Source organism: Haliaeetus albicilla, chromosome 6, assembly GCF_947461875.1.
Source record: "Haliaeetus albicilla chromosome 6, bHalAlb1.1, whole genome shotgun sequence".
In the NCBI taxonomy this organism is placed as follows: Eukaryota; Metazoa; Chordata; class Aves; order Accipitriformes; family Accipitridae; genus Haliaeetus; species Haliaeetus albicilla.
In genome coordinates, this window is record NC_091488.1 from 12516203 (window position 1) to 12530060 (window position 13858).

The following is a 13858-nucleotide window of genomic DNA, read 5'->3' on the forward strand; positions in this document are numbered from 1 at the left end:
AATACATTTGCCCTTTGTAATGGTGAAGAAAGAGACCCGTAGTAAGTGTACTTATGCAGTTCTTGGTAATTGCAGTCCCTTGGTGTTTAGATAAGGTCATGTATTGTGTTTTGAGTGATGTTTGAACATTATACTGATACTTGAACAGTTCTTCAGAAGCTGCCACATCCACACAATGCACATCTTGATACCTGTGACTAAATCATAAAAGGAAAATATAACAGTACAAAAGTCAATGGTTATAAGAGTGCTTTTATTAAGACACCAAAACTCCACTAAACAGACTCAGATAGTCACAACAGCAGTTTCTGCTGAGCATGCAAGATACCAAATACAAGCTACTGTTTTGCATTTCATCCTGAAGACTAGTGCTCAGTTCTTGTAAATGGCATAGCTCCACTGAAATCAATAGCTAAATCTCTAGTCTTGTTACTTTTGAGCAGTTCAGAATTTTAAGTACTAAAAACTAGAAAAATGTTTATAGTGAAATAGCTTATCCTTTCACTGCGTGCAGAAGGCAAACATATTATATATTTGAGAGCAAACTGAGCAAAAGTTAAGAGACTCCTACGTAACAAAAAGCTAATGGTTATGTTCATCGGACTCTAAGATTGCAAAGATAATTTGCAGTTTCACTGATGAATTGCAACCAAATGGATCTTTTTCTGTATCAGGATCTGGTAACTGATATTTCAGCAAGGAAAAGACAAGTCAAAGATTTTTACTCCTTATAGATTCACTTGAATCAAAAGCAGAATGCAAATGATTATTCTGAAATTTACTGACATATTTAAAAGGTGTATATATAACCTCTAAGATCAATCAGTATGACCTTTTGCAAAATGTAGAAGTCCTTTACCCAGTAATCTTATTACCTAACAGAAATTGGACCAGGGGGGATAGAAAAGCAGCTTTCCAATGCTATTCTGTACCAAAAAATCAGTACCTAAATGTTATGGTTACTAACAGTATTTGTGAGTTCAGGTTAATGACCAGTTTCCACTAACTTATTTGTAACGGTGTCCATTGAGCTTAAAGACGAATTAGCTTGTTCACTGTAAATTACTGAATTACATGTGACCCAGACACAGCAGACTATCACTGTGTAGGAGGAGTGCATGCAGCAATCAGAACCAAGGGGTAGTGGGGACAAGTCACCACACTGCTTTAGTCTCCATCTTCTAACACACTCACTGAAGTGGAGGTTTGGGGCAGCAGAGTTAAGAAGAGTGCACTGGGAAAGAGTCCTGCAGGAGAAGTTTACTGCGTCAAAAGATTTTTGTTCCAGTTTATCCAGCTGAACAGACTGCTGTTTTATCCAATGTAGCATGTAAACTAAACCTTTGCTGCTGCACTGACGGTAGGGTCTTGCAGCCAGAAGAAATTCAGCTCACATTTATAACTATTCTGTTGCTCTCACGTAGGTGGGCAGCACGCTCTGTGTCTTGACTGCACAATCATTGTGGTCTAATTAAACAGAATACGTAGGTACCAATTGACTTATCTGGAAAAATATGACCTGCCAGTAGCAAAAATAGTTTATTTCTTTTTTTTTTTCCACTAAGTCCTTGTCAATTAAAGAATTTACAATCAAATCTCAAAAACTCATGCTGAAGAACATTCTTTAATAGGTTGAGCCCCAGATTCATAGTACCTTTTATTTATTTAATGGAGAATCCAAGACTTGTTCTTCAGCTTCTGTATACTTAAGGCATTGCACAATTAGGTCTTCAACATTGCTGTAGCTCAAAGTTTCAACCTCACCTTAAGTAAATAGTGAATTACAAACTGAAAAGGAGATCTCTCTAAGGGTTTGCTGATTTACTTTCTGGAATATTTATAGAAACATGCAGCTTGTCAATAGTAATGGCACAAGTGTTGCTAAGATGGGGACATAGCAACATGGCACAGTGGGAGAGCCAAATCTTTGAACTTGAATAGGGAACCATGAAGTCTTTCTTTTTTCCCTTCTATTCTATCCATGGAAAAAAAACTGCCAAAATTCACTTCAACCTGGAGCTGCAGTCACAAATAGTTCTTAGGACACCAGGGAAGAGCCAGATTGCTAAAAAAAAAAAAAAAAAAAAAAAAAAAAGAGGGGGGATAGAAGGCTTTTATATGTGACATTAATTCGGAAGTCAGTGCTACAACCAGTCATGACCACCGTTGTGAAGAGTAATGAAAGCCAAATGCTGAGTGAAGACAAGCTTCAGTTCTCCATGTGATGAGACATGATCCAACTAGAGAAATAAAAAAAAAATTAATCACGACTGAGAAAGGTAATCGACTACCTTCCGAAGACAGTAAAGTACATAGGAAAGAAGAGCTGAGTAGTTCCAGCATCTAAAAGGAGCCATTAGCTGAGACTCCAACATGATGTATAAGTGTTGTGAGCCTGACAATATCCTTTATGCTACAACCTCATTGCACAACTCCAGAATTCCCATTACTGTCAAGTATTGCAACCACCCGTGGCCACTCATGAGAGCAGAATGATGAATGAAGACAAGCCATTCTTCTCTCTGTGGAGACACTGAGAGGCTTCACATATAGGTTTTAATTTAATGGACCTAGATATGCCCTTTATACTGGATTATGGCTCCCTAGTGGGACCTGTATCACTAATGGAACTGTACAGCTGCTGGAGCTGTACCAAGGAGCCCCGGGTACCTTCCCTTTGTGCTCCCAACAGGCAGCCCTGCCCAGCCCTTGGGAAGCAATCAGAGCATCACTCTCACCTACAACCATCTCCTAGGAGCTGCCCATAGATGACTACAGAGGGTGGTCTCTCTAACGTAAGACTAGGGGAAATAGAGCTAATAGTGACTATTCAAGACTTTAGAAGCAGATAGCTGGGATACAGTCTTCCCTGTCCTTTCTCTGTGATATGTATTAAGCACTATTGTACTTACTGAAGCAAACTAAATTATCTGTAAATACCATCATGATGAGTCTAGTGAATTTACTGTGGTCATAGCAGCTGCACTGTCATGTATGAGGCCTCCATCAGGAAAGAGTTACTGACTAACTCTGGTAACAATGTAAAATAAGCCTGTTTCCAGGAACAGAATTGGATCTGCAGTAAACATCCTTGAGTTGTGAAGCAGTATTAGATGTTCTTTTACAGCAAGCCAGCTTTCTCACCTCTCTCTCCTCCTCTTAAAGGGACAAACATACAAATGGTGGTGAGCAGCTAGAACGCACTCATTTTACAGAAAAAGTGCTGAATCCTATGGTATTTTGGAAAAGTGTTAAATTCCCAAGTTGCAGAGGCAGAACATGTAGTAGTGGTTAACACTCCTCAGAGCTGTCTTTTCAGACTCTCTGCAGGCATTTGTAAGCACTGCTTATGGATTATCAATATTTCAAGCTCTTTCTTCATGTCTAACATTCCACTATTTTCCTGAAAAGCACACCCTCCAAAAAAAAAAAAAAATTAAACCCAAGCTTTTGCAGAAAGGGATAACTTTTGAAGCAAATTAGCAGATTTATAAAGAGAGTGGTATTGGTCTCCTTTATTATACCAATCCATGATCCAAAACCAAAAGTGATACACTTTTAATAGAAATGTTTATTGGTGTTCTTCTAAAGTGGTGTGTCATTTACACTGACTGAGACTGAAGCCATGAAGGAAGATGAAGAGAAGGCTGTCTTCCTCCTCTGTAGTTTGCAGCATTTGAAAACAGGCAAGAATAGTAGGAATTTCATTCTTAGTTCTGTGACCTTCACCCACAGCAAACAGGACAGGAGGTTCAAATACCCTTAAACAGAGGATGCTCATCTGCAAGTATTTAACCATTTCAGGAAGAGATAAACACCTAAAAAAAGTAACTGATCATAATTCAGTACTTACATCTGGTAACCTGGAAATCGCTAATCGTAGAACACTTGGTAGCTGAAGTTGTCGGACTTGATTCTGAAGTTGTATATTCCCATCTTTTGCTGGTACTGGAAAATAAGAAGGCTCACAACTCCCAGCACAAAACCAAACACAGCAAAGGCAATGAGGATGATGTATCCAACTCCCATCCCAGCCTCCTTCTTTCTCTTCAAATCAGATGCTAAAAAAAAAAAGAGGTGGGAAAAAAAAAAGCTTTGAAATTCCTTTTCCTGGGGTAAGAAAAAAGCCTTGCCTACAAATTAGCCAACATGCATGTTGAAGCACAGAGCTGTGATATACAGAAGCGAATCAGCCTTTTGAGGAGGGTAATTCTCACGGAAAGGTCTGTGAGCCACAATCCAAGTTCTCTTTTTACATACAAGTGTAGAGTCCCTGAAGACATAAGTGTGATGTGTCTTTGGAATTTGACTCTAAAATTTTCTGTTAAAATAAGAATTAAAGGATCAGCACTGGTGACTTTTTGAAATGCTGCCTTACTTTCAGAATGACCCTAGAGGTGAAGGATTCTCCCATCTTAATCCTGCCTCTGTTCATCTATGATTATTAAAAACCACTTGACGTGCTTTTATCTCATAAGTAATGCTTCTGTAAACACAAAGTATTTAGGGAAGGATTCTCCATGTGTGCTGGGTCTCTAAGCTCCCATTCTAGTCAGCAGAGATCTGTCTGGGGCAATCCATGGAGGCAGGTAAGTGAATCACACTGAAGTGGTCACCATGGGCTCAATTCTGTAGCCTGTGCATAGGCGTCTAGTGCCACCTGAGAAGCCCAAGGGTGTCTACCCTGTCTGCACAGGTCTGGCAGACATGGCATGGAACCTGCAGGAGACCTATAGTCTTTTGGAATAGCACCCAGACACTGAGGGGAAGGAAAGAATAGGGCACTATGAGTCAGGAGCATTAAACGCCTGTGTGGGCAAGAGTCAAGTCCCTTGTTGCCAGCTGTCTCCCTAGGCTCCATTGACCATCGACAGAATGTGTTTGCCTGGTTCACATGCAGACACTTCATGTATTTGTTCAAATCTGCAAGCAGAATCCCCTCTCCCTTTAACATTATGCTTCTATTGATGTTTGTACATGTACTCTTGCACACTTCTAATTCATTCTTGTAAATGCTTGATGCACCTACAAAGACATCTCTTTGTCTGCATACATTTTCAGGACAGTGCTTATTTAGCCAAGCACTTGTGCAATACCTGAGGTGCACAGAAGACAAATACTAATGCATACATGCCTGTAATTAGAGACAAGATCTTTGGCCAAAGGGCACTGTTGGCAGCCACAGGGGTATGCAATAGCAGTGTCCAAGCTACGTAACATCCAGGGCATCATTACATAATATATTTAGGATGATTTCTGAATTTCAGTATGAAACAAAGGAATAAAAAAGAAGATGCACAGTGGAAATGGCAGCCTGTAGCCAGACACAGACAGGACAGGCTTTCCTGAGGACATGTATCAGTGGTCTTACCTATAGCATGTGGCCAAGCAGTATAGGCAGAGCAGTTAAAGATTTTTTCATGTTTCACTGCAGCAGCTTACCTGACATCATAATTCATGATGTCTCCTTCAACACAGAGATGCATATCACTGTCTTGGTCTAGCCTCACACTTAAAATGTGATGTGAGTATCCAAATTGGAAATAGGAGACAACATCTAGTAGTGCCACCTATGCCTAGGAATCGATGTAGTACAACCCAAATAAAGCTCCCCTCACCAGAGTGCCTTTTGTGTAATGACCATTTTTCAGTATTAGAAATGCACTGGGGTCTCCAGGGAAAATGGGAGTGAGATCTACTTAATGTAAGTGCTGTACAAAGAAAGCTATATTGATTGCTAAGTTTTAAAAAAAGAACTAATTCAGAAATGAACACTGAAGGCCTATTCTAACAAATACTTGCATTAAGGGAAGAAAAATACAGTATGCTAAGTCAGAGCCAGTTTCTAGGTCCAAAAGAACATTGTGACCATCACAGCAGAGCAGAAAAAAATACCCTGAACCCACTAACAGTCCAGCATTAACTCATCTCCACAGTCAGCAGAGCATTAAGTGACTGGCAAAACAGGCAACCAGCAGGAGGGAAGGGGTTGACTTCTGTCTGTTCACAGTAGCCATGTGTTAAAATTCTGAGATTGGTGTGTACTCTCGATGAGTGTTTTACGCTAATACGATATGAACACAAATGGCTGGAGGAGGCCAAATGACTGAAAATGTTAGAGGCCACAGGTGACCTTGAAAACATCACTCGGGGTAGATGCAGAAGAGGCAGATGCATAACAAATTAGACCTTGCTTATACACAGTGCTGGTGTTTGCTTTCTATCAACCTGTACTGTACCACTCCACCAGATTAACCAAGGTGCTGTGCATCAGCTGTGCTCTGCCACTTTCCCTCACGGTAGTAATGAAGTCAATACCAGGGAGTCTAAGGAAACACAACAACACAATCTCTTATCTCCTCTGATTTTGGACTTCAGTGCTCAATATAATTGTGGTCTAACAACAGTGTGGAGTAAACACTTGAAAAACTGATTGCAATCTAAAAGATTCAAGCTGCTTTTACACTTTACAATTGTAATAACTGTTTGATTTTGTGGCCGTTGTACTTGCTACCCTGTGCAAATAGCTCCACAAAGCACTTTATCCTATTCCTTTCTACATTCCATTGACAATCTGACAGTCACTTCACCAAGGAGAGTGCATGCATTTCCACACTGCCACATGGTTTCAGTAAGAACACCTGCTCCTCAGAAGAATATGCAGAGGGGCATGAAAACCTCATATTACAGGTCTTCAGGTTCCTTTGCCAGTGAAAAAGAATCTTGAAATGATAGTTACTCTGTGTCCCATTTTTGTAAGCATCTGTTCATAACTCACCAGCAGATTTACATAGGGGTCCCCAGGATGTTCTGTGCGTAGAGATGGTTTCACCAGTCTTCAGGGATCGAACCCCATGGCATCTCTGCAACAGTCAATTCAAACTCCAACAAGTAATATGGCTTACTAATTAAAAATACAAAGCCTTCTGATGACTATGTGAAAGCACAGTGCTATTCTCACTCATTGGCATTTTTGTTTCCTCATGTTATGCTTTGTTAAACTGAAATGAGCACCAAATGGAAATTCAAAAGAAATGGCATTCAGGAAACAACAGTATAAAAATCTGTAACTAGTCATACTGGAAGACACTGCTGTGAACAGATATTTCACACAATCTCTTTTCATTAACTTTCTGTTTGTTTTAGAGAAACCTTATGGGAGAATAAACTTCTCACTATTTCTATTGCCAGGGTTTTGCAAACATATTTGTTTGAATGTTTCTACTTCCCATGGCAGGCATAGCAGATACTACAACCAGCACCAGCAAAAGCAGTGGCAACTTTCAGCCCCTGCCAAGCTGTGTGTCATTTTGAAGCAATGCACAACTTTTCAGTGACATGCGAACTACTAATCCAGGAACTACTAGTTTGAAAGCCCTGCCCCATGAAATGTTGGGGATTAGCTGCTTTAGATTCATGTGAGCAGCACTTGCAGAATTCACAGCACACTCCTGCACGCTTCCTTAGTAGCACTGTTCAGTTTGTCTGATACCTTTTTGTTTTAAGTTACAACCTAAAGGTCTCTGATGGGAACCATAGCCTGTTGAGGTTATTCAAAAGATACTGTGGCTTTCCTGGAAGTGCACAAAAAAAACAGAGAAACTGCAGTACCATATTATAATCATCAAAAGAAAGCATGGAAGTGCAAGGGTGTGTTACCAGCTTGTCTAGAGAAGAATGTCTCACCAGTGTTACCAGCCTGGTTACACTGAAAACCCTCTACAATCCACTGTCAGCAACAGTGTCTTTAGCTGGGTCAGCTGCCAGAAAAATACCCATGTAGCTACGACTTTGGCTCACCCTCCAATAGCTTTCCCAGCTAGGCATATCCATTAGAGAACACAGTTACATACCTGCTCCCTGATGTCAATGGTTTTTTGGTTCCACGTGGCCATGGAACAGCCATGTTCTACCAAACGCATGGTGGTGGTACATCGCTCCTCTTCCCATTCAAAGTCATGTTTCTTACTCATTTCGTACTACATTGGTTACCAGCCTGTCTATTTTTTTCTACTCTAAACTTTAAAACACCTTACTCTCTTCCACCAAGAAAACAAGGAATAAAAAGACTGGGTAAGAAGAAATAATACAAGATGTAAGTCTCAATTTTGTGGGCAAAGAGCTGAAGCAAATCTGCCCTGAAGCAAGTCAGTATTCTCCAGATTAGCAGACAGATCAGAGGATCAGATCCCAGACCTTGGGCACTTTCCCAGCCGTCTCATATTATTTCCAGATATACTCTGTTCTTGCTCCACTTTTCCTTGATCTTTGCACCTCCTGCAGCTCCCCCTCCCTTCTTTGTAAAAGCCATTGTCATCCTGTGTAGATGTGCCTAGTACTTGTCTTCTCTGCATAACATTTTAATCTCATTCTAAGATACTGAATTCACTAACTTTTCATAGGGGGTAAATTTTGGATAGGAGAAAGAACAATATATATCACATATATATACGAAAATATAGAAATGAATAATATAGAATATATGAAAGAAGAGGGCCTCACTGATTAACTCTCCTGTGCCTTGTTTACTGCAGATGCCAATCTCAATCAAACCTCATCCTGGGCTAGCAGAATTACCCCATCACAGACCCCTGTAATTCAGATAGAAGCCAGTCCTTTAGTCAACCGTGTTCCTAAACACTAATCCATACAGCTAAAGCCTGCTCTAAAGGCAAATCCAGCAGCTCCTAGCAAAGCAACTGTTTGATTCCGTACAGCAGCCATACCAGCCCACACAGTGCCTGTCCTGCCCATCCGTCTTATTCCCCTGCCTTGCACCCACCACCATGTCCCTCCTCAGCTGTGCAGGACACACAGAGAACTCGGGCAGGGCACCCCCTCCTCCAAAGGAGGGCATAGGGTGGGGGTTGCTGAAGAACTGATTTTTAACATGCAAATTCAACTGTGAAAACTGGAGCCATCTTTCCATCTGTCAGCTGTGTTTCCTGTCCCTACATTATTTTATTTTTTTTTTTAATCTAGAGGAAGCTTTATACTTTGGGAAAGGAAACAAGTATCTTCTGCTAGCCATTCTTAATCCTTTAGGAAGAGATCGTTTGCTTTATAATGGGCTTAAACTGAGTTATTTAGAGCCAGAGGAAAGTGTTAAACAATGGAGGAACACCAAACTGCTAATGAAAACATCCTTAACAGAAAAAGAGCCAGGAAGATTGGCAGAGGGAGAGGAGAATTCCTGTGTATCTGCTATAAAGCAAGCCATCAGCAAAACCTATTTTTCCTTCTTTCTATGGTTGCAACATATTTTTAGATGAAGCAACGTGTATCACTTAGAAGCAAAAAGAAACAAAGCAATGCTTTGGAGCATGGACAATTAGAAACTGAAGTTGTTACCAGAGCATTGCTTGGTTTATTGCTTTAAAAAGCAATAGGGCTTTAAAAAGCCATAATAAACTCTATTAGAATCACAGCCCTAGAAACTTAATGCCACCGGGCTTCCTTTTCTGGCACCTAAACTCTCACCTGGAGGAGCAAATCTCTAGGGGAAAAAAAAGGACAGAAAAACATTCCAAATCAATTTACTCAGACTTGCTGCTGACACTGCCAGTATCTCTTTTTTGTGAGATGTCCATCTGAGTTGACGTGCTTCTGAACAGCCTATCTCATTATGACTTCTGTTCATTCCCTTCTAGCCACCCCTATGCAGAGATGAAAGGTTCCGTTCTCAGGTTCCCCAACTTTGATTTCCCCGTTTCTGTGCAAGCTCCGTGCTTTTAACTATGAGGACGAGGAACAGGAAGAAAGGCAGACTCTTCCATATGGTTGTAGTTCTTCCCCACTCCTCTCTGCTCTCAGCAGACAATGAAGGAAAACTTCAAGAGCTATTTTAAACCCTGTTTGGAAACATTGCTCCTTCAATTCCATAGCAGGACTGCATATGGGATGTCAGAGAAAACCAGCATATTGGAGCAAAACACTTACTGTCCTGCAGGTGCTTCCTGGTGTCTCCATACAAATACGAATTTTGCAGTGTAAGTAAACCACAGAATTGTTGACAAAGGAAAAAATTTTCATCTTAAACTGTGCTTTGCTTGAATTCCCATTCTCTAGCAGTGTGGTATATGTATTTGGGATGGGACAACTGAAAAAGAAGAGAAAAAACATACATAGCAGCTAGGTCTATAGAAGGCATGTTGTGGTTATAGCACATAACTCGGGTTTTAAGGCTCCTTTAGAAAGTCACAGCCAGACCCTCCGTGAAGCAACTCTCCACCAGTGCAGGGGTGATAAAGGGCCATTTGCTGCTTTATTCTCACAGTAACCAAATAAAATAGGAGATTCAAGAAGTGGTTGGAGAGTTGGAAAAGAAGGGAAACAGTGACGGAAAGAAGGATTTAAACTTGGCTTCACTAAACACAAATTGAAAGAACACCATATTAAAAGGAATAGCTTTTCTTACTGAGCAAAAGGACTATCCTGTATTTTAAGGTGGTGGGTAACCCCAAGGAATATGACATCAGGGTGAGATTAGGGATCCAGGCAGGAGCAAAGCTCCTCTTTTACCAGAGGCTGCATTAATATTGTGTGTGAGTCACAACACATAGGAATCAACTAACCTATGTCTTCATTGACGAGAGGCACGTAAGCTCTTGGTAAAACTGAACCATGGAGAAATAGATAAAGCACACACTTTTCAAATGCTCTTTCACTACTGACTGCCAAACCCACCTATTTCTTCACATCAAAAGTACAATTCCTTTACAAAACTATGGGGAAGACAAGCAAACTCAAACAACTACCATATTACCCTTTGAAAACATTTTCTTTTCATACTTACCTTTCTTGTTCAAAAAAGGAGTGACCAGTCAGTCCCAATGCTAAGTGACTGTGTATATGAATGACGAGAACATACATAAAAGGCATTTAAAATATAACACATCAGTAGTCAGCACCACTGGAAGATCTAAGGTATGGCACATGCTATTTGCAAGTGGCATTGCTGTACCTGTTGCTGATAAAAACAAATGAGAGGGGATCCACTGAATTATTAGTTGGAGTTGCCCAGCAGTCAGTGAGGACCACCTTGAGCTTGCTGGCTGCTCTCTGGATCCCCACTTCAATCAGTACATCATCACTGGCAGAGACGCTGAAATTTTTTGGTATTGGGGAGTTTCCAATAAACAACTGCATTTCTGTTCTGAAGTGTCCAGATCCATGCAAATCCTCAAAGATCGTGTAAAGTCTGAAACATCAATTAACCTCCTTTAAAGACCATAAATTTGACTGTGTGTTTCTATAAGTCATAAATCAGTGCCTGTTTCTTCACCTCTTGTGCATTTTAGTAGTGAAGAGTTATCTGCAGTCCAGGATGTTAGGACACTGTTCAAGAGGAAAGGGTGAAAATGCATTGAGTTTTTAGTTGGGAAGGTAGGGAGCAGGGAAATGCAAGTGGGAAAACCCAAAGGGTGGAATGTCTTGGCAATACAAATAGAGCAGAGAGAGAGATTTAAGTGGAGCTGAAGGGGAACAAGACTATGAGCTGTCTTAAAGTTGAAAATAAGGAGAGCAAAAGCTTAGTGAAGAAGGGAAGAGCCAAAAAAATTAAGAAGAGACAAATCTGAACACTAAGTGAGGGACATGAGAAAATTATAGAGCTAGAGAGAAAGGGCCTGACAAAGACTTTGTGGGGGGATAGAAAGGAAAATACAATGTCTGGAGGGTTAGGAAACAGCAAGTGGATTTGGTGATGATACCTTAAGCATGCTGCTAGGCAAGAGAGAGGAGGTGCAGTTGTACGATGGGAGAACCTTCACCATCAGAGCAAAGCTTGTGCTGCCACTTTTTCTGTGAGCATGGGTTTGATTTTCTATGAACAGTGGATTTGATTCCATCTTACTTGAAGATGGGGCCTTTCATTAAAAAGTACTTGCATTATATATCTTCTCTTTTTTCCAAGTTGATCAAGTAAGAATTTGTGGGGGTTAAAAACTGCCATCCTCAGCACCCACATAGCAGTCTGCATGCCTACATCAGTTGAAAAGATACATCATTGCTATGTTCCAAAAGCAGGAAAATAACTGTTATTGCTACAGGTGATTGCCGAGGAAGGCAAAGAGGAGTCAGGAATTCCAGCTCCCGAACCTGCACCAGTAGCTCCCAAAGGTTTTTCATCTATGGTTTAGCCAGGCAATTGCCAGTCTTGCTGGCTGTTGGATCTATTGACATATTAGATGGAGTAGGGAAAGAAGCCCATAGCAGGGATCACCTGAGCACAGGACTTGCAGGATGGCAGACTACTTGGCATAGCAAGTACTGTCACTGGATGCAGCTAAGGTCCCTGGGGATTTTTCTGATGCAGCAGCGCTCAGCCACACAACAGTGTTTCAAAGCAGAGAGAGCTGTTACTTACCCTTCTGCAGTGTATCCAGAAGAAGTCAAGAGATCATTTTGAAACACACAGTGAATGGGACTGGCAACTTTTAAATTGTGGATTACTTCCTGAGCAGAAACATCATTCCGAAGGATGGTTTTCACTACCGTATTAGTCATGTTCTGGAACACAGAAAGAAGAAAGCACAACTTGTGAACATCAGTATATCTAGGGATATTACAGAGCTACAGGCTTACCAGCTTCAAGTGCTTAGGAATTCTCCATTCTCCTAGCTGCAAAAATCAAAGAGATTAAACCTCTAGTATCTTATTTGCTGTACAATGAGACAAGGAAAACCCACCAGCCTTCCTCCTCTTCCTCAGTCTGTTCTACAAGGGAATTTCTGTACTTTGGCATGGCCTGAGCATAGTGTTTGGTTTGGGATCCAAAGAGATAGCCATCACCCTTTGTCCCCATTACTGGTAGCAACTGGGATACTTGTCTAAATATGATAATGAAATTGCTTTTAAGAAAGAGAAGCTTCTGAAATCTGCAGAGGGAACCCAGAGAGACATGGGAGTGACTCTCAGTTTGGAGAAGCCCTTGAGTTTTGCTGCATGAACCCCAAAGATTCCCCTTCTCTTTCTGGCTTGCTCTCCTCCCCAAACAGCAAGGTAACTTTCTACTCACAGGAAGAGGTTTTCTTTCTCCAAAGAAATTTCTTGAACATTTCAGCAACTAGTAGACTTTACTCCTAGCTAAGGATCTGCCATTGTCCCCCTTCTCACCTCACCCCCAAGATCAAAAAAAAAATGCTCTGGTGCTTCTTTGCATTCATGGGCTCAGGGGACTTACAGTCTCAACCTCAGTGCCACAGTCATTCCAGCCTGCCTGCAGCACAACATGAGTGCCGTTGCTGATGCTCACGTTGCAGTGAGGCTCCCCCAGGTACAGAGAGGTTTCTGGGATAGACTCCTGCTGTAAAAATCTCTTCTGGATAGCAAGGACAATCTTCTCGATTTCACAGAACACTCTCACTGCATCTTTAATGGAAACGTCCTGGGCAGGTTTAACGAGGGGGACAGGAGATGCTTGAGGAAGAACGTTGGGATTTGACACAGGATCCGTGGTGAGAGGCGGCAGCACCATGCTGGAGAATGTAGTGTCCTCCAGAGCTTTGTGTTCAGCAGTAGAGAAGTCCAGTGAAGCAGGGAAGGAAACATGAGCCGAAGTTTGCAAAGATGTTGCAGGTAAAACTGTGCTGTGTACAGGTTTCTTATCCGTCAGCGTTGCCTCCTGGCTGATAGGAAATGCTGAAGAGTGCCAAAAATAAAGGTACTGTTGTAATTTACAGATTCAAATTGATTTTATAAGGTAAGAGCAAACCCATAGGAAGAAACTCACAATTACTGGCAGGAAACCAGCTTCTGTTTTTTTAACCCTCTCTACTTACTGCCAAAGCTGTGGGTTTTTTTAACAAAGAGTGCAAGAGATACATAAAGTGCCTGTGAGTAAATCTGAAGTCCTTTA

The 13858-nt window shown here is 41.2% G+C and overlaps 1 protein-coding gene across 1 annotated transcript in view; it reads right to left on the reverse strand.

Annotated features, from left to right (window-relative positions):
• Positions 1 to 232: 232 nt before the first annotated feature.
• Positions 233 to 13858, reverse strand: part of UMODL1 (uromodulin like 1) — a 52098-nt gene continuing 38472 nt past the window's right edge. The window contains exons 15-21 of the mRNA XM_069785059.1: positions 13184 to 13641; positions 12368 to 12510; positions 10964 to 11200; positions 9940 to 10099; positions 6779 to 6863; positions 3854 to 4061; positions 233 to 2240 (exon numbers count right to left, since the gene is read on the reverse strand). Of these exons, the coding sequence (XP_069641160.1) occupies positions 3874 to 4061; positions 6779 to 6863; positions 9940 to 10099; positions 10964 to 11200; positions 12368 to 12510; positions 13184 to 13641 (1271 nt within the window). The 3' untranslated portion in view covers positions 233 to 2240; positions 3854 to 3873. The remainder of the gene's footprint in view (positions 2241 to 3853; positions 4062 to 6778; positions 6864 to 9939; positions 10100 to 10963; positions 11201 to 12367; positions 12511 to 13183; positions 13642 to 13858) is intronic.